Below are 23,923 nucleotides of genomic sequence, written 5' to 3' on the forward strand. Positions count from 1 at the left end.
AGCTACAAACTAGAACATACTGACAATAAGTATTTCCAATTATGGACATTTTTAAAAGCCTGGCTTATTGAGGTACAATTTACATATAGGAAAATCATCCTTTTTTAGGTGTATAATTCTATAAATTTTGACAAAAAACACAGTCATAGAACCACCACCGCAGCACATCCAAAGTTTTTATCCCTAAAAGTTCTCTCATCTCCTTTGCAATCAATGTCCTTCTGTCACACATACCAGCCATGGATCTGCTTCCTGTTGTAACAGTTTTGCCTTTTCTAGAATGTTATATAACATGGAATCACATAATAGGTAGCCTTCTAAGTGTAGCTTCTTTCAGTTAATAAAAGGCATCTGAGATTTTTTTCATGCTGATGTGGCATCAGTAGCTCCTTTTTACTGCAGAGTGGCATCAATTTTATGGAAATACCATAAGTTGTTCATTTGTTTGCCTATTGGTGAACATTTGGGTTTCCAATTTTTGGCGATTATGAATAAAGCTGCTATAGACATTCATGTATGGGTTTTTATGTGGATACTAGAGGCCCAGTGCACGAATTCATGCACCAGTGGGGTCCCTATTGGTGGCCTGTGGGATCGGGCCAAAACCAGCTCTCTGACATCCCCCAAGGGGTCCCGGATTATGAGTGTGCACAGGTCAGGCCAAGGGACCCCACCAATGTATGATCAGGGCTGGGGAGGGACATGGGAGGTTGACCAGCCGGGAAGAGACTACAGGAGGGCTCCAGGATGTGTCTAGCCCATCTTGCTCAGCCCCAATTGGTTGGACCCCAGGAGCAAGACAACCTACCAGTCGGAGCATCTGTACCATGGTGGTCAGTGCACATCATAGTGAACAGTTGAGCAGTCTTAGCATATTATTAGCATACTAGAGGCCCGGTGCATGAAATTCGTGCACAGGTAATATTCTAGGCGTGGCCCGTGATTCGGGCCGATCTGTGGGGTGACTGGCAGGGTGACTGGGGGGCCCCTGCTGACACCCAACTTGGCTGGCCTGGGGCCTGCAGGCTGGGGGCAGCTCCTGTGGTAAGCATCTGCCCCCTAGATGTCAGTGAACGTCATAGAACTGGTCATTCCACCAGTCTTTCTGCTGTTCAGTTGATTTGCCTATTAGGCTTTTATTATATAGGATTACTCTTTGATTGGTTGAACGGATGACCTGACACTTAACATATTAGGCTCTTATTATATAGGAGAATAGATTTTCATTTCTCTTGGGTAACACCTATAAGTAGAACTGCTAGGTTGTATGGTAAGTGTGTAACTTTGTTGTTTTTTAAGCCAAACTTTTTCAAGGAGGCTGTATAATTTTGCATTCCCACCAATATAGATGAGAGTTCCAGCTTTTCTGCATTCTCATCAATACCAAGTATTGTCAACTAACAATTTTTTATTTTAGTGGTATCTAATTGTGATTTTAATTTTAATTTTCCTAATAACTGATAAACATATTTTATGTACTTTGTTTTATTTTTTAAATTTATCTTTATTGTTAAAAGTATTAAAGATGTCCCCTGCCTCCCCTTTACCCCCACTAAGCCTTCACCACACTGTTGTCTGTGTCCATGGGATATGCATATATGCATATAAGTTCTTTGGGTTAATCTCTTCTTGCCTCCCCTTCCCTCTGAGATTCCATCTCCCTCACCCATTTGGCAGGCAAAAAAAAGTCTGTTTCTGTTATGCTTATTCATTTTGTTTATAGATTCCATTGTTGATAGATGTGTATTTAATGGCATTTTACTGTTCATATTTTTTATTTTCTTCAAGAAGAACCTCCAACTCCTTTAGCTTTTTCTTGTCTGGGAAGCTCTTTATATGTCCATCAAGCCCAATGGTACAGAAATAAAAGGCATCCAAAGCGAAAAAGAAGAAGTAAAACTGTCCTTATTCGCAGATGACATGATACTGTACACAGAAAACCCTAAAGACTCCATTAAAAAACTAATTGACTTAATAAATTAATTCGGCAAAGTAGCAGGATACAAAATTAACACCAAGAAATCTATGGCATTTCTATACATCAATAGTGAACTTACAGAAAGAGAAACTTAAAAAGCAAACACATTTACCATCGCACCAAAAAAATTAAGATACCTAGGAATACACTTAACTAAGGAGGTAAAAGATCTGTACGCGGAAAACTACAGGACACTGAAAAAAAAGATAGAGGAAGACATAAACAGATAGAGGAAGACATAAACAGATGGAAAAACATACTGTGTTCATGGATTGGCAGAATCAACATCATTAAAATGTCCATACTACCCAAAGCAATCTATAGATTCAATGCACTCCCCATTAAAATACCAACGGCATATTTCACAGACCTAGAACGAACTCTCCAAAAATTCATCTGAATTAAAAAAGAAAAGACCCCAAATAGCTGCAGCAATCCTGAGAAAGAAGAACAAAGTAGGTGGGATCTCAATACCAGATATCAAGCTATACTATTACAAAGCCACTGTTCTCAAAACAGCCTCATACTGGCACAAGAACAGATATATAAACCAATGGAATAGAATACAGAACCCAGATATTGATCTAAACCACTATGCTCAATTAATATTTGACAAAGGAGGCATGAAGATACAATGGAGTCAAGAAAGTCTCTTCAATAAATGGTATTGGGGAAATTGGACAGATACATGCAAAAAAATGAAACTAGACCACCAACTTACACCATACACAAAAATCAACTCAAAATGGATAATGGACTTAAACTTCAGACGAGAAACCATAAAAATACTAGAGGAATCCAAAGGCAGCAAAATATCAGACATATGCCAAAGCAATTTTTTCACTGATGCCACTCCTAGGACAATGGAAACTAAAGAGAAAATAAACAAATGGGACTACAGCAAAAGAAACCAACAAAACAAGAAAGCCCACTGCATGGGAGATCATATTTGCCAATGTTATCACCGATAAGGGTTTAATCTCCAACATTTATAGGGAACTCATACAACCTAACAAAAAGAAGATAAAACACCCTGATCAAAAAATGGGCAACAGACCTAAATAGATACTTTTCGAAAGAAGACATAAGTAAGGCCAAGAGACATATAAAAACATGCTCAAAGTTACTAATCATCTGAGAAATACAAATAAAAACGGCAATGTGGTACCATCTCACACTTGTCAGAATGGCTATCATCAACAAATTAACAAACGACAAGTGCTGGCAAGGTTGCGGAGAAAAAGGAACCCTCATGCACTGCTGGTGGGAATGCAAACAGGTGCAGCAACTGTGGAAGGACAGTATGGAGCTTCCTCAAAAAACTAAAAATGGAATTCCCATTTGATCCAGTGATCCCACTTCTAGGAATATATCCCAAGAAACTAGAATCACCAATCAGAAAGGATATATGCACCCCTAGGTTCAGAGCGGCATCATTCACCATAATTAAGATTTGAAAATAGTCTATGTGCCCATCAGCAGATGAGTGGATTGAAAAACTGTGGTACATCTACACAATGGAATACTATGTTGCGGTAAAAAAGAAGGAATTCTTACCATTTGCAACAGCATGGATGGAAATGGAGAGCATTATGCTAAGCGAAATAAACCAGTCAGAGAAAGATAAATATCACATGATCTCAATCATACGTGGAATCTAATGAGCAAAGTAAACCGATGTACAAAACAGATCCAGAGACACAGAAGCATAGAACAGATGGCAGAATCTCAAGAGGGAAGGTGGGGGAAGTTGAGTGGCTGGGAAGAGATCAACCAAAGAACTTGTATGCATATAGGGTGGTGAAGGTCTGGGGCGGAGAGCAAGGTCAGACTAGAAGGGGTCAATGGGGGGGGGGGGGGACATCTGTAATACTTTCATCAATAAAGATTTAATTAAAAAGAATCAACCAGAAAAGAAAAAAAATCACTACAAAACAAACTCGAAACCTGGGCATGGTAAACCTAAAGCTTATCCTCTCACAATTCAACAATCCTAACTGTGTACATTTCAGCTGATTAGACTGTGAAAATGGCCACTCCGAATGAAAGGGAACATAACTAGATTTGGATCCAGACACAGGGCAGGATGATGAAGAGCCAGAAGGCAGGTTTCTAAACAGTCTCCTTTGCACAGTCTTTATCATATTCACACAGCAGTATGTGCACAGCCAAGGCCCTTCCTTCTAGAAAAGACTGGAGTCCTTGCATTTCTAATCTACCAATGTGTGCAGTTCTTGCACTTTTAATTTATGAGTGTTTAGGGGGGATCTCTCTGACTTGGGAACATATTGGCTCGGTCTAATGCTTGGAGATTATTAAACTCGGAGCTATGCTCCACTATCAAGTCTACAGATCTTTTATTTAGAAGATATGGTGCTCTAAATGCACAAAGAGCTCCCTGTCACCTTCACATTAAAGCCCCTAGTGCCTGGTAAATGGAATTATATAGCTGTCATCTCCTTTCCCCAAAGTTTTAAGAGTACAATGGGCTCATTTTTTCACACTCCATCCCAGCTTCAGAACTAAGAGACCTACTTTGTATTGATTTAAGGTCTCAGAAATAAATAAACCTGCTTCACTGCTGTGATTCACAACAAATTCATGATACACTATTGCATGATATATTTCAAGCTCTTGCTCTGGTTCTCTTTTTCCTCTGGTGAGTGATGGGGGAGGAGGGAGGTAGTGGGAAGGTGGGAGGTGGTGGGGAGCTGCAAAGCTGACAGCCTGATGGTTATTGGAGATGGCTGCAGACTGCAAATTCAAGAACAGACACCGTTGGAGGAGTGTGTGTGTGTGTGTGTGTGTGTGTGTGTATGTGTGTTTAACTGGGGGGCAGGGGTGAGAAGCTAATTTACTTGGGTTTCAGGCTGGGGTTGGGGAAAAAGAAAGATTAAGAGGAGAAGGGTGAGGTAAATGAAATAGCAAAGCTTCAAGTGAACACTAATTTGCAAAGACAGAGCAATGAACATTTGTAGAAAGAGAAAATGATGAAGAAGATCCAACATAAGAAGACATAACATATGACTGACAGGAAAATGAAGAAGATGTAGCATTTTGCCTAAGGGAACATGTTCATAGTCCTAAGAGGGCACCTAGCTTGAGTTCAGGGACAATGTTTTATTAGAAGCAGAAAGTGTAGCGACTCTACCTGCCACAGAACCTGTAAAGTAGAGGCATTTCTTCATTCCAAAACTCAGGAAGCAACACAATCCTGGAGGTTGGAATGGACACTCTGGAGGTAGGGCAGAGATATTATGGAGGTCCACATATACAAAGTCAGCAAGAGACTGCTCATTCTAACATTACAGATTGTGCGTGCCTTGGAGCTTTAGAGCACCTCAGTCTACATCATGTGACTGATTCCTGAAAGAAGTACCACCAAACCTTGAACCAACGAGTTTTAAGTACCTAAATATACAGCACTCAAAAATGCCTATCCTCCAATTGTGTATCACAGTGATTTTCAACCAGTGTGCTATAAGAATTTCTAAAACATCCAATACCTGACCATTTAGTTAGGGGCACTGATCTCTTTCCCCTTAGACTGCTAAATTTTTAAAAAGATGAGAGTCAACACAATAGCCGTCCAATGTGAATGACCCGAAATTATATCTTTTTCTGTGGTGTCAGATCAGCCAAAAATATATTTTTTGGGGTGCCACAGAATTCTAGTAACTAGTTTCTGTGTGCCATGAGATGGAAAAGGCTGAAAATCACTGGTGTATCAGAATCCTGACTTTCAAGTAGGCAGGCGATGGTTATGCTACTGTGCATCAGACCCCTAGGGTTCCACACAGTACTTTACTGTGGTGTTAAGTTTTAGCACTGTTTCTCTTGTACTTCCTACCATGTTTTTAGAAATTTCATTTTTTTAAAGCTGGCAAGTACATTATTTATAAATCCAGTTTCTTTTCTATCTTTGACTAGCATTTCATCTTTACTACATTTGTTCTTGAGACAAGGCCAGACTCTGAAAGTAAAAGTACATGAGAAAGATTTGGGTAGGTTAGACCATAAAATTGGCAGTTGTTTCCTTAATTTTGAACACCACATTTTAAGAGGAATTAGTCTGCCTGTATAGAGAAAAAGGCTTTAGCTAAAAACAGGGAAGAACCTATCGAGATCAAAGGGACTGGCTCCAAAAGTACTGAGCCTCCCTACAGTTGAGTTTTTCAAGAACTATTAAATAAATATTTGACAATGGCTTCACAGAGGATATTCAAACAACGGTTCAGGAGCTGGACTTTTAGAGGATCCTCCACTCCCAACGATTATAATTCTATGGGCACTTGTCATCATGGACACCACCACCAACGTGGCATTTATTCCTGTGTAATAGGGATAAAAAAACAAGATTTAAAAATTTTTAAACCTCCCTAGCTAGGTTGGCTCAGTGGATAGAGCATTGGCCTGCAGAATCAAGGGTCCCAGGTTCTATTCCAAGTCAAGGGCACATGCCCGTTTTGCGGGCTTGATCCCCAGTGGGGGGCGTGCAGGAGGCAGCCAACCAATGATCCTCTTTGATCATTTCTATCTCTCTCTCCTTCTCCATTCCACTCTGAAATCAATAAAAATATATTTAAAAATTTTTAAACCATTATACTTTACTACTTCTACTTGTAAGCTCACTAGTATGTAATAATTTTACATATCACTAAAATGTAATCTCACTAATATATTTTTTAGACCTCCTCCTCCAATCTATCCTCTCCCTGTAGCAGCCTAACATGGTTCCCTGCCTACAAATCAATGTCCATCTTCAAAGCATAACAGAATACTAGAAACCCACAGGTTGAGAACCACTAGCGGGGTAGCCTAAGACCATTGAAAACACAAATATTTACATTATGATTCATTAACAGTAGCAAAATTACAGTTATGAAGTAGCAACGAAAATAATTTTATGGTTGGGGGTCACCACAACATGAGGAACTGTATTAAAGGATCACGGCATTAGAAAGGCTGAGAACCACTGATTAGAAGATCTGGACTGATACTTACTGCAGGTTCTCCAAGTCTAAACCATCATACCTACATGGGGCTGTCTTAGAGAAGAAGAAGCGACTTCTACAATGGAGCACTAAGTGATGAATCCATCCTGCAATTTCTCCAGGAATCAGGGATCAGGCTGCTGACAGATTGAGTCACTAACTGATTCACATATAACTAGTACAGTTTTCTACCAAACTTGAGAAATATCAAATGAAAAACAAAACCCCAAGAACAGGTCCAGATTTCCCCATAGTGTGTGTTGCAGGGGTGGGGGGATGAGGGGTGAGGGGGGAATGAGGGAAGAGCTTGAAAACTAAGGAGATGTTCTCACTGTAATTCTGAGAACTCATTCATAATACTACAGCAGGGCTCACTGAGAAAGGAAGCGCAAATGCCCTTTAGAAAAGGAGAGTGACCCCATCTGGAGCTTCGGGAGTACAGGGACTGTCCATCGTGAAAATAGGTAGTTAGGGACTTTTAAAAATGCAAATTGCTGGACTGATCCTTAAAGTGATTATGGGCTATTGTACCAACAAGTCCTTGGGGACTCTTGTAGACAGATGACTGACACATATACTACCCTATCAGGACTGAACATGGTGCCTCTCATGTTAATGTCTTTCCAAAGCACGGTGATTGTCTTTAGATAACATCTATTGGGAAAGTCAATACATGAATGTACTGGTACAGTGAGGACTGACATCTAACATTCTCTTAAAGGAATGTTTGCCTTCAAAGGATCAGAAAGTATAGGGAATGTTGGGTTTGTATTTTCTTTCCTGGACCTGGATAATGAGTTGCAATGATAAAGGACCCTACATGCATTCCAGGGAAGACCACAATGCTAGTGATTTACCTACAATAACTCATTTAATCCTCAAAAGAACCTGGAGATGGGTACTATTAGTATCAGCATTTTATAGTTAATACAACTGTGACCGGAAAAGGCTGAGTAGACTGTCCAAGGTCACACAATTACTAGGTGATAGAGTCGGAAATTAGACCTGGTAGTTTGGCTCTAGAGTCCATGTTCTTAATCATTTCACATCCTTAAGTTATGTGAAAGTTACAATGCTGCATCATACAAGGGCTACAGCTCCCCTTCCCTTTTTGAGCTTCCACAACTCTATGATGTGTGTCACAAGTCATGGTGAATATGCAGAATGTACAGTGTAGGCCCCTGGTGCTACAAGCTCATGGGAGAATCTCTGATATTGTACCCAATAGTCAGCAACTTCACACTGCATACTGGGAAGATACATTAAAATATGTATCTACCAGCCTCACATCTAGTTCTGGCCACACCCATCATATACTTCCTTTTTCCCTGGCAGATGGAGCAGAAATAGGGGCCTGATTTTGCTAAGGAGATGTGATTATAGGATGTTTCCCCCCTAAATCATAAGCTTTAAAATACTTATCACAAATTAAACCTCCTGCCCTAACCGGTTTGGCTCAGTGGATAGAGCATCAGCCTCTGGACTGAAGAGTCCCAGGTTCGATTCTGGTCAAGGGCATGTACCTTGGTTGCAGTCACATCCCCAGTAGGGGGTTTGCAGGAGGCAGCTGATTGATGTTTCTCTCTCATTGATGTTTCTGGCTCTCTCTCCCTCTTCCTTCCTCTCTGTAAAAAAAAAATTAATAAAATATATTGTTTTTAAAAATCAAACCTCCTGAATGATCTATATAACCCATCTATAACAGCCACTGGCACAGGCCTTACTTCCATAGACAGTTACTGTCCACAGGACAATCCATAAACTGCAAATTCTGATTTCTCTGTGTACAGAGAGAGCTCTCACCAAGTCTGGGGCAATGGACTGAGAACTAGAAGGCTCTAGTCTACATCAGTGCCCCTTACAATATGAGGTCCTTCCAGCCGATCTACCACCTGGAACTGTGTTAAACATATTAAACAGAAACGGAGAAGAGGAGTTGTGGGGAAAGAGAAGTAAATTGGAAAGTTACTGACAGTGGCACCTTGACTCTACAAATTGCCTCAGCCCCTTACAGGTCTATCACCAGTTCCCCAAGCAGATAGGTCACTGCCTTTGCCAGGCCAAGCAGGGTAGTCTGTCACATCCATCAAATCTGCACTCACCCACTCAGCCAGGCATTTTGAGGAATCTGCCACTCACAGCCTACAGTTTGTAGAGCTGGGAACCTATGATCTACTACTTTGAGTGGCATGGCATAGCAGGCCATAGAAGCTTCTCTTATTTATGTCATCACTCTTATGACATTTGGACAAGAAGGAAAATGACCGGACTACCTTCTCGATTCAGGCCTTATGGACACAAGGACTGAGCCCATTTTAATTGAAACTTGGGGATGTGAAATTCATGTTCTGGTGCTGATCTAGTTCCTATCAATGGAAACAAGTCACTTTACCTCTTACTGTTTTAGCCTTCACCTATAAATGCCTCTGACACCACTAGCCCACCTAGAAGGTAGCAAGAAGCCAGACTGATGTTCTTGATTTTAAGTTTCCAATAAAGTCACCCAGCCTGCCTTTAATCATCAGCCCACTGCCTGTAGTACAAATGTCACATCTGCTTTTGCAACACTCAGAAAAACCCACACACTGTCTCTCCTCAACTTGGTAGCATTTTACAAATAACTGCAGGCAACAAAGAGCAAGATAGACAGAAAAAGAGAATACATAAATACTGAGATCATAAGGGGAAAGGGATAAAAATACAAAGGTGGGAAGCACTTTCTGGTTATAGAACAAAAGACACGGTGGCAAGAGGTGGCGTTCATGAATAAAACGTGTAAGTGTAAGTAAAATCACTGAAAGTAAAAGAACAGGAAACCATGGGAATATTCTTGCTTTATATGCAGGTTACTCCTGTTGGCTACAAAAAAGAAATCTTTTAAAAAGGAATAGTCTTTGGAAGCAAAAGGTAGGAAGGTCTAAACTAATTAAAAACAGGTTGGCTAACAATGGGGCACAACCATGTGTATACTGAGATGGAATGTAGCCATAAAAGCTGGACACATACATGCAATGAATTAAATTGGAAATGTGTGTGTCTCCGGCTTCATATCTATTAAAGGAATAAACAATTTACATGTTGCTGCATTACAGGAATATGCCATGTGGATATTCCTTTCACCCTTTCTCTACAAATTGAACCATGTTAAGTCAAATCAAAGATGGGGTTTGAGGGGGGTGGGGATGGGGAGAAAAGCAGAGAAAAAGAAAGTTTTAAAAAAATATCTGCCTCAGCAAAAGTTTTCATTAAAATTTTAGACAAATGATCCCTGTGTCCTTCTCCCTTGCTGCCTGGGGCTCCATGCTATTTCTATGCAAATAACAACCTCGTGGTTTATATCTTATTATTTCCACCGGAGCTGCAGCGACATGACCTGAGATGTGTAAGGGGCGGGGGATGGGGCAGGGGGAGTTGGTGAGGGTGGGGAGAGAGAGAAAGAGAGGGGAAAGGGAGAGAGAGAGAGAGAGAGATGGAGTGGGTGTTCACTCAAGTGTGAAAAAATATTGTCAGGAGTGAGCATCAAGAACAAAAAAATTGCAGGGATAACGTGTTTATTTCAGTCCCCCCACCCCTCATCTGTACCCCCCCACCATTTGCAAACCGGCACCTTTTAAAATTCATTGGGCATCAGGCGATCATGCACAATCCATCTGCTTTCACTTTATCATTTGCATTTCATGCCTCCTGGCTTTTGATGTGCTGATACTTTGATGCAGTCAGGAGACGCGCATTATCATTATTTCAATTTTCAAAGGGGTCAACGGGATCGGCACTTGCACACACAGATTTTTTTCCCTACAACCTCTGCGCACCCCCTCCCTTCTTTTCCTTCACCCCAATGTTTAACATAAAGGATGAAGACTCAAAAAGGTGGGGGTCAAATGTTTTCCATCTTAAATCTTGCATATACCACGTACATTTCCACTTCACACAGTTACACACATACTACGAGCAAAATAGTCAAGGCTTAAGGAGGCTGGCTCTACAGTGCTTCAGACACACACAAAGACGTCCTCACACATGGATACTCAGGGAGGCACACACACACAGAGAAAGAAAGGGATCTAGAAGCAAGATACAGACACAAAGAGACAGCACTCACACGGGAAGAGACATGTTCTTAAGTGACCTGTACACCCAGAGTCTGGGAGAGAGATTCTTACAGAAAGTAAGGCAAACAGAGATGCAGAAAGTCACCAGTGCACACAAAGACAGAGGAAGCAATCTGAGCATGTAGCTCCCGTGCAGTTTCCTTTCTCATGCCTGATAGGCAAAGGGGCAGATAGGACATTTTTAATGAATCTGCATGAAATCGCGTGTCTTCCAGCAACGTGACTCTCTACTTAAGAGGCCACTGACATGAAAACAGAGAAGCGGATGGAGCAGGATTAGGTAACCTCTATAACTGATCATTCCCTTCAGCCACAAATGATCATGTCCTCCTGGAAATGAGCACTGTTGTTGAGCTACGGCTGCAGCTTCACTTGTCTTTTCTCCTGCAACCGGGCTTCTCCTTTAACAAGCAGCCCGTAGGCTAGGAAGATGGTAAATATAATGAATTTGTCCGGAACAATTTAATCAGATTTGAAGAAAACAAAATCCTTAAAGCTTTCTTAAAGGCACATATGAAATTGAACTAGCTAGTTTTTAGCCATAAAAACAAAAAACTAACACTACCACAACAAAACTTTTGCTTTTTGTAATATTATTTGTGTAAACACAGTATCAGGGAGAAAATAACAAACCCACTGAAATAAGATACATTTCAGAAATTAGCTCTTAGTTGAGGCGTGGAAACATTATGGAAATACAGGTGTCTTCTTTAAATTCTATTCTCACAAATAATGGAATCAACAACTCTCTTCAACATTCGTCAATATCGAATATGCAAAAGAGCAACTTTAAAAATGTAGAACACTTAGCAGTTTCTCCCACTGGAATTATTTCCTTCACTGTTGGCTGTTCGCAATCGTTGCCTTTCCTTGGAGAGAATGGCAAGCCCAGGGAAGGACACATGAATGCAAAGAACTGATCACATCAAACCATTCTCATTCTGACATCAACAAAAGCTATCGGGACCAACAGAACGATCAACATTTTCTAAATGAGAGTGATAGGATAGGACACTTAATTCCTATCCTTCCACCTGAAGGTCAAGGTTTAATAAAAAAAAAGTTAGTGCATGTCTGGTAAACACAATATCCAATACAATTTAGCATGTGTGTAACTCCACAAGCTCAATCACCAAACTATGTAAGAGAGAAGAAAAGGGAACTGAAATTGAAATGAGGGCCAGCACTTTGTGCCAGGTACTAGGTACTTTTACTTATGTTTTCTCGTTTGACCTCAACAGCATTATTCAAAAGTATAAATTATACCCGTCTGATAGATAAAGAAAGCTGAGGAGCTGAGGGGTTATATGAGTTGTATAAGGTCAGCCAGCCTGTCCCAGACTATTACATATCCCTAGGCTCTGGAGAGAAAATAATTTTCCTATGCCTGCAGAGAAGTCAGAACTACATTGTCTTGGTATATTCAGGTATTCTTAGGCAGTTTTCAGTCTTATAAAAAGTGACCACATCACACCTTTTAATATTCCCAGCCTTGGGAAAAGCCCCAATGAGCTTGGACTGAAAAGGCACAAGTATTTCTTTTGAAGGGAAGATAAGCCTCTATGTTATACCCTTTCCCAGCCATCTGTCCGTCCATCCACCGATCTTTCCATTCACTATTTACCAAGTACTTTGTCTATGCACAAGGAACCACGTTACGTGCTCTTTTTGAGAGGTACATTCACTGACTTCTCAACACATTAAAACTTGATATCCTCAGAGAACAGCTCTATGTCTGGAAATGGAGATCATTTCCCTTACTCATAGATGAGAAAAAGAGGGGGAGGGCAGAATTGAAGCATTCAATTAATTCTCTTTCTAGAAAAACACTAGAATGTAAACTCTTTGGAGCAGGAGTTTTATATGGTTTGCTCATTAACATATCCACAAGGCTTGAAACTGTGCTCAGCACATAGTAGATACTCAAAATATTTGTTGAATAAATGAATGAACCGGCAAGCAAGGCAATGGGTAGGGAAGGTGGAAGGAAAGGGGAAGAGACAGACTGGGGAAGGCTGGCTTGTATGGCATCCTCCCAACCAGGATTCTGAATTAAGAACTCGCGGTAACCTGCAGACAGCTTCGCACACTTCCCCCAACCCCTAGAAACTTACTTTGTTGAGGGCCCCGGCTCCTGTCAGAATTAAGTAAGAATTTTCAACTTGGATGGTTCTCTGTCCCAGCCGGACAAGGTAAGCCCCAATTCCAATGGCTCGGCATGTAACCTTAAAAAAAAATTCTGCAAGTCACATATTTATATCCCCTCCTAAGCTGCAAAAACTAAGGCACAGATATGTAAAACTCACATAAACAGAAATTTAAAAAAAAATACTGCTTTTATAAAACTTGTTAAACAGCAATTCTAAAAATAGAAATTTCCTGGTCAAGGAAAAGAAGATATAGAACTCATACAGCAATTCAAGTACTAGCTCCTTTATGTCTCACATTTTTGCCCATTTCACAGTTGCTTGATATCAATATGAGAGGTATGAACAAAGAACGTAGTAAGAGGAGAAGAAATTTAAGCTGTTAAAACTCTGATAGAATATTTAGAGAAATAAATTAAACTATAGGCTAAAAGTAGGTATCAAGTTTATCTGGGAAATTCAATTATTTCCTATCTTCCCATGATTATCTACAATTAAAATCAAATTGTAGATATAAAAAGTTTTAAGAAATGCTCTCGTTTTGGATTAAATAGAGGGATGGGGCAAAAAGAAATCCCAGCTACACAGTCAGCTCTTCAAAAATTTCACATTCAGGCAAGATTTACCAGGCTAATGGTGATGATCTCATCATAGGCCAATGAAGCTTCTCCAGCAATCATTCCAGAACCTCGAAGGTTCTCTGCTCCAAGGCCCTCTTCCTTCCCAATAATATCAGTTATCTTGTACCTATTGGATACAGACATGCCAAATTATGACGGTTTAACACAATAGCAACAGTCTTTTAAAAGAACAGTCACCATTAAAAGGCTACTAAAAGCATACAGAAAGCATTCTGGAAGCTTATATATAACCTATAATCTTTATTCATGTATCTCTCCTTCATAGCTTGGTTCCTCTTTGTCTAGAGGCAATCCTATATAACAAAAGCCTAATATGCAAACTATCCCTTCAATCAGGAGTTTGACCGCTCGCTATGACATGCTCTGACCACCAGAGGGCGTCGTAGAATATGGCAGGAATCAGTGATGCGGCACTGGCAGCAGGCGACAGTGGAGGTGCTGTCAGCCCCAGTGGGCCCCAATGAGAGCAGGACCACACAGGATGGTGGAGCAGGTGAACAGATGGCGTCAGGCCAAGGCGGGTGCAAGCAGGGCCCAATCGCCTACCAATCGCCCCACAGACAGTGACCAGCAGCAGGAGCAGCAGCAGCAGCAGGGGATGGGGTCGCTGCTCAGCTCACAATCACTGAGGAGCCGGGCAGGGGCTGATGACTCAGGCAGAGGGGAGCGCACGGGGACCTTGGGGTCCCAGGGCCCAGAGGTCAGCTGGGTCCTGCCTTTCAACACTAGACGCTCATGCTTCGATGGCTGGCCAGGCATAGGAACGGCACCCATGCATGAATTTTGTGCACTAGGCCTCTAGTATGGTATAAAAGAGCAACATCTAGAACTAAGTAGATATATTTAAATCCCTGCTCTGACACACACATATCAATGTGACTTTGGGGATAACAGTAACTTCTACAAAATGGGGAATGGGATAACAGTGTCTAACTCTAAGAGTTGACAAGAGTTAAAGCAACAAGGGGAGGGTTTGCCACATAGATGGCACTCAGATTTTAGAACAAATTTCTAGAACAAATTTCTTAGAGGCAGAATCAATGCACATTTCTACAATAAGCAATAGCCATTAAATCATCAATTTTTTAAAAAATCATCCATTTTAAAAATATATATATATCTTAATGATTTTTTACAGAGAGGAAGAGAGAGGAATAGAGAGTTAGAAACATCAATGAGAGAGAATCATCGATCAGCTGCCTCTTGCACACCCCCTACTGGGGATGTGCCCGCAACCAAGGTACATGCCCTTGACTGGAATCGAACCCGGGACCTTTCAGTCCACAGACCGACGCTCTACCACTGAGCCAAACCAGTTTCGGCTAAAAATCATCAATTTTTTATAAAGGTTTCATTGGAACAAAAAAATCTAGAGGTGTAGTGAGAATAAGCCCACATTCTATAATCAAACATTCTCTCTCTCTCTAAGACAGGGATGAAGGGGAAAGTCAAGACGATGCACTCCTCTCCCTACTTCTCTGTAAATATCAAATGTATGCACGAGGGTTCCTGGCTACAGGCCTCTGGAGGGGCAGGTGGGATGTGTGTAGAAGTGAAATGCTGGCCAACTTGTCCAGAAAGCATCCTGTGGATCCAGTGGGAGCCACTCATCTGTCTTCTTGGCAGGGGATTAGGAGTGATAACTGATAATGGGAAATGGGAGATGGGGAATGCAACTAATAAAAGAAAGAAAAAATACAAAGTTAGAAGTAGAGATGGGCATATATTATTTATTGTTCCATGTGTACCCAGAAGGCCCAAGCACTGGGCATAGTTTTATAAATTGAAATAATAAATAAGTATCCCATAGTGGCTCTTAAACTACTTTTTTTTGCCCCTATATTTCTCTGCTCCCTTCTTTACTTCTAGCCCTCCATCAATTCCATTTCTTTGTCCTTGCTATTGGTTGTGACTTTGCATCTCTGCTTCCCAGTTTCCCTTGCCTTTCTATTTTTAGCTTCTCCCCAAAATTCTCCAATTCCTCCTCTGGCTCTGTATCTAGACTCTAGCTTCTAGAGTTACATTAGAGGTAAAACTTATCTTCCCTAAGGAGCTAATGAGCCACATTAATTTAGCAGAGGGCGGAGAGAGATTAATGTGTTCTTTTTATAAAATTCATAAGCCATACAGTCACAAACACTCATGGACCCAGTCAGCCTTCCCTCAAAGCAGATCTTTTCCCTTCTGAGGCCTGCACATTATTTCATAGGTGTTCATGATCTGTTAAGTGCCCTCTTCTTCCATTGTATTACATGGAAAAGAGTGGAAATTTCTCACATTCTGCTCTATGATATGAGTTTTCTATCATTGAGGCTATCATTCTTTAAAGTAGTACTAAACTTTAATCTATATAATAAAAGCTTAAGGGACCATTATGGTGAAACAACCAGAATGACCAGTTGCTATGATGCTCACTGACCACCACGGGGCAGATGCTCAATGCAGGAACTGCCCCCTGCTGGTCAATGTGCATCCACAGGGGAATGCCGCTCAGCCAAAAGCCAGGCTCACAGCTAGCAAGCACAGCAGTGGTGGCAGCAGCACTAAGGAGCAGTGAGTCGAGTGGTAAGGAGCAGCGAACAAGTGGGTGGCAAGAAATGAGGGGTCATGGACTGCGAGAGGGATGTCCAACTGCCAGCTTAGGCCTGCTCCCCATGGCAGTTGGACATCCCCCGAGGGGTCCTGGATTGTAAGAGGATGCAGGCCAGGATGAGGGCAGCCTCCCCCCCCCCCCTCTCCCCAGTGCACAAATTTCATGCACCAGGCTCCTAGTCTTAAATAAAAGGGCAATATGCAAATAGACCAAATGGCAGAACCGAACAACCAATCAAAGTATAATATGCTAATGATATGCTAAGTCTGCTCAATAACTTGCTATGATGTGCACTGACCACTAGGAGAAAGACAGTCAACTGGTCAACCAGTCACTATGATGTGCACTGGCCACCAGGGGACAGATGCTCTGACCGGTAGGTTAGCTTGCTGCTGGGTTCCGGCCAACGGGACAGAGTTAGAGGGATCAGACACACCCTGGAGCCCTCTCTTGGTCCCTCCCCGGCCCGATCGTGCACCAATGGAGTCCCTTAGCCTGGCCTGTCCCTCTTGCAATCCGGGACCCCTTGGGGGATGTCGAAGAGCCAGTTTCAGCCTGATCTCACAGGCCACTCCTCCTCTGGTACCACCTGGAGGGTACTAGATGCAGGGCTCATGGCTGGCGAGCTCTGCTATGGCAGGGTGAGCCTCTCCTGATCGGGACTGATTGGGCACAAGCCCGCAGCAGGCACAGTGGGGCTGGGATGAGCAGGAGCAGTAGGTAGGAACTGCAGGTGGTGTTGGGCTGTAGGTTTTGGCTCAATCCTTGCAGGCCACCCAGAGGGAACCCACCTGTGCACCAAGTTGTGCACCAGGCCTCTAGTGTTATAAAAATCTCTACATAGTGCAACAAATTAACAAAACACATTCATATATATCATTTTTGATCCTCACAACAATCCACTGTGATAGGCAACACCACCTCCATTATCAAAGACAATAACAGCAACAGCCAGGATTTTTTACTGTTTACTATGTGGTCATGCTATGCTAAGGGCCTTACGTATATTAGTTTACTTGGCCTTCACCTTACAGATGAGGAAACTAAAGCTCGGAAAAGAAAAACAACTTGCTTTAACCAACTTCATTGGTAATTTTAAAAATACCAGTTAAAATAACAAATTGTTTATATGCTATTTTATTAATTAACAATAATTGATGTTGGCAAGAGTGGAGAAAAATCAAAGAGGAAAACCAAATAGTATTATAAACTACTGGTGGGAGTGCAATATGAAAGCATAAAAATATATTTAAAATGGATATATTTTTAAATCCGTAATTCACTTTCAGAAATTAACCCACAGGAAATAGAGATATTCCTAAAAGTTTATATAACAAATGTTTAACCCAGGGAGATTAACAGTGAAAGTTTGGAATAGTTTGAATGTTCATTTATGTTATATTCATTACAATGAAATACTATGAAACCATGAAGTATCACATTCTCAAATAATATTTTTAGATATTAAAAAAGTTTCCCAAAATAACTTTTAGTGAAAAGAACAAATTAACAAAAGTTTTCCTATTATAGCCCAATTATTAGGGGGGAAATACATATAGAGAAAAGACAGCAAGAATATATTGCACATTAATAATTGTGTCTCTCGGCAAAATAAACGAACAAACGAAATAGAAACAGACTCATTGATACAGAGAGTAGACTGATGATTGCCAGAGGAGAGAAGGGTTGGAGGGCTGGGTCAAAAAGGTATAGGGATTAAGAACTACAAACTGGTAGTAACAAAACAGTCATGGGAATGTAAAAAAAAATACAGCATAAGGCATATAGTCAATAATATTGTAATAGCCCAGGTCAGTTTGGTTCAATGAATAGAGCATCAGCCTGCGAACCAAAGGGTCCTGGGTTCGATTCCAGTCAAGGGCATGTACCTTAGTTGCAGGCTCCTCCTGGCCCGGACCCTGGTCAGGGCACCTGCAGGAGGCAACCAATCGATGTGTTTCTGTAACATTGATGTTTCTCTCTGTCTTTCTCTCTCTCTTCCATTCTCTGGAAAAATCAATGGAAAAATGTCCTCAGGTGAGGATTAACAAAAACAAACAAACAAAAAATAAAGGTGATTAAATGTTTATACAAAAAAATAATAATATTATAATAATTATGTACAATACAAGGTGGGTACTTAAAATATCAGCGGTAAACCACTTTGTAAGATATATGATTGTTTAACTACTATGCTGTATACCTGAAATTAATAATATTGAATGTAAACTATAATTGAAAAGTAACATTAATAAATAATGTGTCACTAGATAGGATTGTAGCTTTTTATTTTTTATTCATAATTGTTTACATGTTCTGACTTTTATAAAATGAATAAATATTATAAATATAATTAAGGTTTTTCAGCTAGTAAGTGGTAGACCTCAAATACAAACCGAAAACCTCTAAATATGTAACAAGCAATCTTCATTGCTCTTCAAGGTCATGACTAGCAAGATAGTAATGAAAAAATAACCACATTCTCCTTCCTCTAATCCAGGGCCAAATTATTCTGATACATATATACCTACCTGGATTCTCCTTCATCCTCCACATGTTCACAATGGACAGAGTTGAGAGCACTGACTCTCTTATAATCTTGAGGGGTCAGATATAAATATTTGTATCCCTGTGAAGCACAAATAGTTAACTCATTATCTGCCATCACCACATAACCAGAAGACACAGCAAAGCATGCATAATGCAGCTTGTTCCAAAGCTAGCTTTAAATTGCCACATCACTTCTTAGAGTTACTAATAGATTACTAGCATAGACAGTTCTCCTTTGAAAGATGGAAGTGCCTATTTCTCCAGTCACTGACTGTCTGTCCTTGAAACAAGATGTCTTGTAGCTTCAATGCCAAATGTATTCCATTTATTTCATTTTCACTAGGGTTAAAGGGTCACTTTCTGATCTCTAGTGACACCTCTATTAAAGACATAAACACAAAATTAAAGAATTATGTAAATTACTATGCTTCACTTTCTCAAATCCATAATATCATAAAAATATAAATGGGTGTGGGATAATTGAAAGAATCACAATATTGAATATTCAATATAAAATCAGAAGTCTATGCAGTGCTAATAATCAGTAAGCACTGAATTCAAGCCTTTTGCTTTTTTAAATAAACAACTCCTAATGCCTATTTACATTTTAAAAATTATACTAACACTTCATAATTGATTTACTTTTATACATACAAATATATACTCACATACAAAGTAGTTATATGATAGTGTGTTTAATTTAAGTGAATTAGTCATTCAGCCAAAAGAAAAAAGTAAACAGAGAAAAAGATTTTAAATACTTTGAGAAATTATGCCCACCATTTAACTCAATGAATTAAAAGCTACATTTAGGCAGACACAGTGAACATAATATGGAAGAGACATGAATCTGCCATTGATTTTGCATGACTTATGATGATAACACTTTGTAGCACTGAGTATCATTAGTATGCCAGTCAGCATATACTTATTGAGTGCCTATTTTGTGCAAGATACAGTTCTAGGCACTGGAAAATTTTAAACAAAACAGATAAAAATTCCTGGCCTTATGGAACTTTTCTTCTAGTAAGAGAGAACATGTACAGCCAAAACCAGTTTGGCTCAGTGGATAGAGCATCAGCCTGCGGACTGAAGGGTCCCAGGTTCGATTCTGGTCAAGGGCATGTACCTTGGTTGTAGGCACATCCCCGGTGGGAGTGTGTGCAGGAGGCAGCTGATTGATGTTTCTCTTTCATAGATGTTTCTAACTCTCTATTTCTCTAACTCTCCCTTCCTCTCTGTAAAAAAAATCAATAAAATATATTTTAAACAAAAAGAGAGAACATGTACAAACTAAATAAGTAAAACATAGGTAATGGGAATGATTTATAAAAAATAAAACAGAATATCACCAAAGAAGGCTTCACTGAAAGTGTCAGTTGAGCAAAGACATGGAGAACTGAAGAAATGAGACATGAGGATATTGGGGGAGGGAGGGAAAACATTTTAACCAGAAGGACCACAAGTGCAAAAGTACTAAGGCATGAGTGAGCCTAGCAGGTTCAGGGTAAGTATTTGTATGCTAAAGGGGTAGACCCCATAGAGAGGGGGAAAATTATGATACAAGAAGTGGGGGTAGGGGTTGGGGGGGAGGGAGGCTAGAAGTGTTGATCTACATCTTTAAGTTGGCAAGAAGAGAAAGGATCAAGTAAACAAGAGGAGGGATTGGCCTTAGATAGGAACAGGGACCATTCTCCCAAAGTACAGGAGAAACGATGGAGAGTAAGAGCACAAATGCAGATATGTGGGAGCTTGTGGAAGCTATCTTCAAGTTGCTTCTGTTTTTGTTTTGTTTTGTTTTTCAGTAAATTGGACAGCAAGGTCATCAGCTAGGAGTGAGGATGGGAGAAGGTGTTTGAGGAGAGAGAAGAAGATGCAAGACTATCATTCAAAAGGTTGATAAACTTCAATTTAAAGACCAGTCAATAGCACTTTGTATTTTTCTCTATCAATGTTTAGCTAAGTAGGATTAGGTATGGGAGTAGGTGGAGAGAGCTGAATTTAAACAAGAGTTGTAAAGGCATAGAGTAAGCAGAACGAAGACAGAAGCCAAAAAGTTGAGGGTATAAGAAAGGTGGTACCTATAATGTGATTATAATAAGTAACCTAGGATTGACCTTAGAATTTAAGCTGGATAGAAATAAAATGAGGATTTAAGGAAGAAGTGAGTAACGAATGAAAGGTGTAGGTCCTGGTGGGTTCAAAGGATTGCTGAAGAAAGTGGGCTGCAAAGATAGGATGGAGGAGTAGGAAAGAAAGGGAAGCTTGAAGTTGAGATTATGGGGATGAGAGGATAGGATGTCCCAGCAACTAAAAGAGGCAAAGGTCGAGAGGGAGTGACTAAGGTTGGGGAGCACTATAATAAGCAGCAGCAGCAATATGGCACAGTCTGATGACATTGGATTCAAAGACAGAGGTTTTCAGAGAGAAAGGAGGGAAAAAGGGTCTGGAAAAAGCAACGAGGCACAAGGAAGACGCTATTCCCCTTCCAGGGTTGAAAACACAAAAACAGAGGAATCACTCAGTTCCTAAGAGGGCTACAAAGGAAGCAACATATTGAAAGGAAAGGCAGGTTTTAAGTAGAATACAGGCTGGAGAACAATCAGAGAAGAAGCTGAGGATATAAGGGATGTTGCTGATGACTGACCATAAGTCCCGGAAGCCACAGTGGGATAGTTTAAAGACAGACATTTTTTGTATAGCATGTCACATGCTAATACATACCTACTATTTCACATAGTGTTCAACCAGAAAATCAGCAATGTGTCTTCAGAGATGGAGGAAAAACCATGTGAACATATTGAGAGACAATTTGTTTCCAACATGGTTCAACATCAATACTAGCTTTCAAATGTAAACTTCTGCCTCTCCCCCACCTCTCTACACATGCACACACACATATGCATAACTATATAGTGTATTAAAGTATTATTTTTCCTTAGTTTGTACCTTGTAAGGATCCTCAGGATCTACCCAGGCCACATGAAACATATGGCGAATTTCTTCTGCCAATCCAATTCTTGCTCCACTGTTGGCTGCCACATAGATGCGTGGGATACCCTCTGCCCTGGCAAGCTCAGAAGCTCTGAGAAACAGCAAATCCTCCTGGGGCCCAAAGGACCCAATTCGGTATGTGATGTCATTGCCAATAACAATGATATCTCGACCTTCTGGATACTCAGGACTTTTAAGGGTCATTTTCCAAGCCACCATGCCAATCTACAAGAGCAAAAACAAACAAATATGAACCTCTTACATGCTGATTTTCTTTGTGGGTTCCTTGAATGTATCAGACACAGCCTTCATGTAGCTATGCATACACATTGCTAAAGAGCCAAGCTCCCTGTGAGAAACTAGAAGACATATTCTAGCATATTTCTTTAGATCATGTTGAAAACAGCTGGTTTCCTGTGTATTTCAGTTACCTCAATTCCATCTTTGGGCCTGCTCAAAGAGGTAAAAAACAAAACAAAAAAGAAACCGAAACCAAAATGTACTCAGAATCCCTGTGGAAGAATGCCATGGCACTGGGAATTAAATCCAGAACTCCTGAACTTACTATATTATCTAAGACACTAGTTCATTTTTCTTTTCTTTTCTTTTCTTTTCTTTTCTTTTCTTTTTTTTGAGATTCTTTCCTAGAAATCTTCAACATAAGGAAGGACAGGAAGAGGATCACCTCTCACAGACTGCATAACTTTTGTGATTCTGCATCCTTTCACTGTCCTCTAGCATGTGGCTTGCTTCAGGTATCTTCCATTTCTGCAAGAATGTAATATATCTGTGCCTCGCCTTCTTGTGAGCATCTCTTGTCCCTTTCTCCCAGAACCGGAAAACCAAAGGATGCAAGGAACTAATCTCTTGCTGCACTATGATCTATGTAAATCTCTGCTCTCTGTTCCACACAAATAAATGATATTGACTTAAAAGGCAGGGGTGACATGTCTCTTCCCAAATCCGCACGGCCTTCTCCTCTTTTAATCTCCTTCTGTATGAGAACTAGTCAATCCTACTACTTGTTTATTCGCTAGTTCCATCTCTTTCCTGTTCACTCACATTCCAGTTACAGCTGCAGTTTTTCATGTCTGCCTGTCTGTTTCCCTATACCTGGATAAAGAATGTTTTCCACCCCCCTCCCATTTCTATCTTCTTTCCCTTCCCACCCCCAGTACTCGCCTCCAAACACAAAGCCCACCAGATGAGCATTCCTGGCCCTGCCTAATGGAGCCCAGCCACATCTGCAACGATGGTCCCTCATCCCCAGGCTGCTGCATTTCACCTCATTGGGGAGCCGGCCATCAAGAAGGACCATTAACAGATGTAAATAGCAGCATCCCTGGAAAGCCACATGCATCACCCAGACTCAAGCGGGCCAGTGATCATAAGCTCTGAGTACACATTCCTCAATCCAATTGCACATCCACCGTAATCAGGCTGGCTGAAGCTTCCCACACAGCTATTTGTGATACTCGGCACTAAGAAATATATATTTGAAGCACCTACAGATGAATATAAGCTATTTAAAGTATTACACCATTGGCAAAATACAAATCAAAAAATGGATATAACACACAGAAAAAAAATCCAATCACCTTCTGAAATCAGATACTACTCTATCTGCTCATTAAAGAGAGAAAGGAAAGAGAAACAGATAATCTAAAAAAAAAAAAAAAAAAAAAAAAATAGTAAAGAGAAACCCCAAATATCAGGGTAATTTTGGTCACGGTTTTAAGAAGCTGGTTAAGAGAACGCCTGTGTGGGAGAAATATTTTACCTGCCTGCTCATGTGGCCCTCTAACCCAACATCTCTTTTGTTACTCAGGAAGAAAAAGCTATTTTCTCTAAATGCATCTGTAGTTAGAAAGACCCCATCTTACACCAAATTTTGTGATATATTAACCTTAGCCA

General features: G+C 40.5%; 1 protein-coding gene across 6 annotated transcripts in view; it reads right to left on the minus strand.

Annotated features, from left to right (window-relative positions):
• ACACA (acetyl-CoA carboxylase alpha) overlaps window positions 1–23,923 on the minus strand; it is a 246,989-nt gene that overhangs the window by 44,410 nt on the left and 178,656 nt on the right. For all 6 annotated transcript variants that reach the window (XM_084864172.1, XM_084864177.1, XM_084864175.1 and 3 more), the window contains 4 exons: window positions 21,965–22,234; window positions 18,997–19,094; window positions 13,858–13,978; window positions 13,199–13,309 (listed from right to left, as the gene is read on the minus strand). In XM_084864172.1, coding sequence (XP_084720298.1) covers window positions 13,199–13,309; window positions 13,858–13,978; window positions 18,997–19,094; window positions 21,965–22,234 — 600 coding nt within the window. The remainder of the gene's footprint in view (window positions 1–13,198; window positions 13,310–13,857; window positions 13,979–18,996; window positions 19,095–21,964; window positions 22,235–23,923) is intronic.

This window comes from Pipistrellus hanaki (genome assembly GCF_964339955.1).
Source record: "Pipistrellus hanaki genome assembly, chromosome: 16".
Taxonomy (NCBI): domain Eukaryota; kingdom Metazoa; phylum Chordata; class Mammalia; order Chiroptera; family Vespertilionidae; genus Pipistrellus; species Pipistrellus hanaki.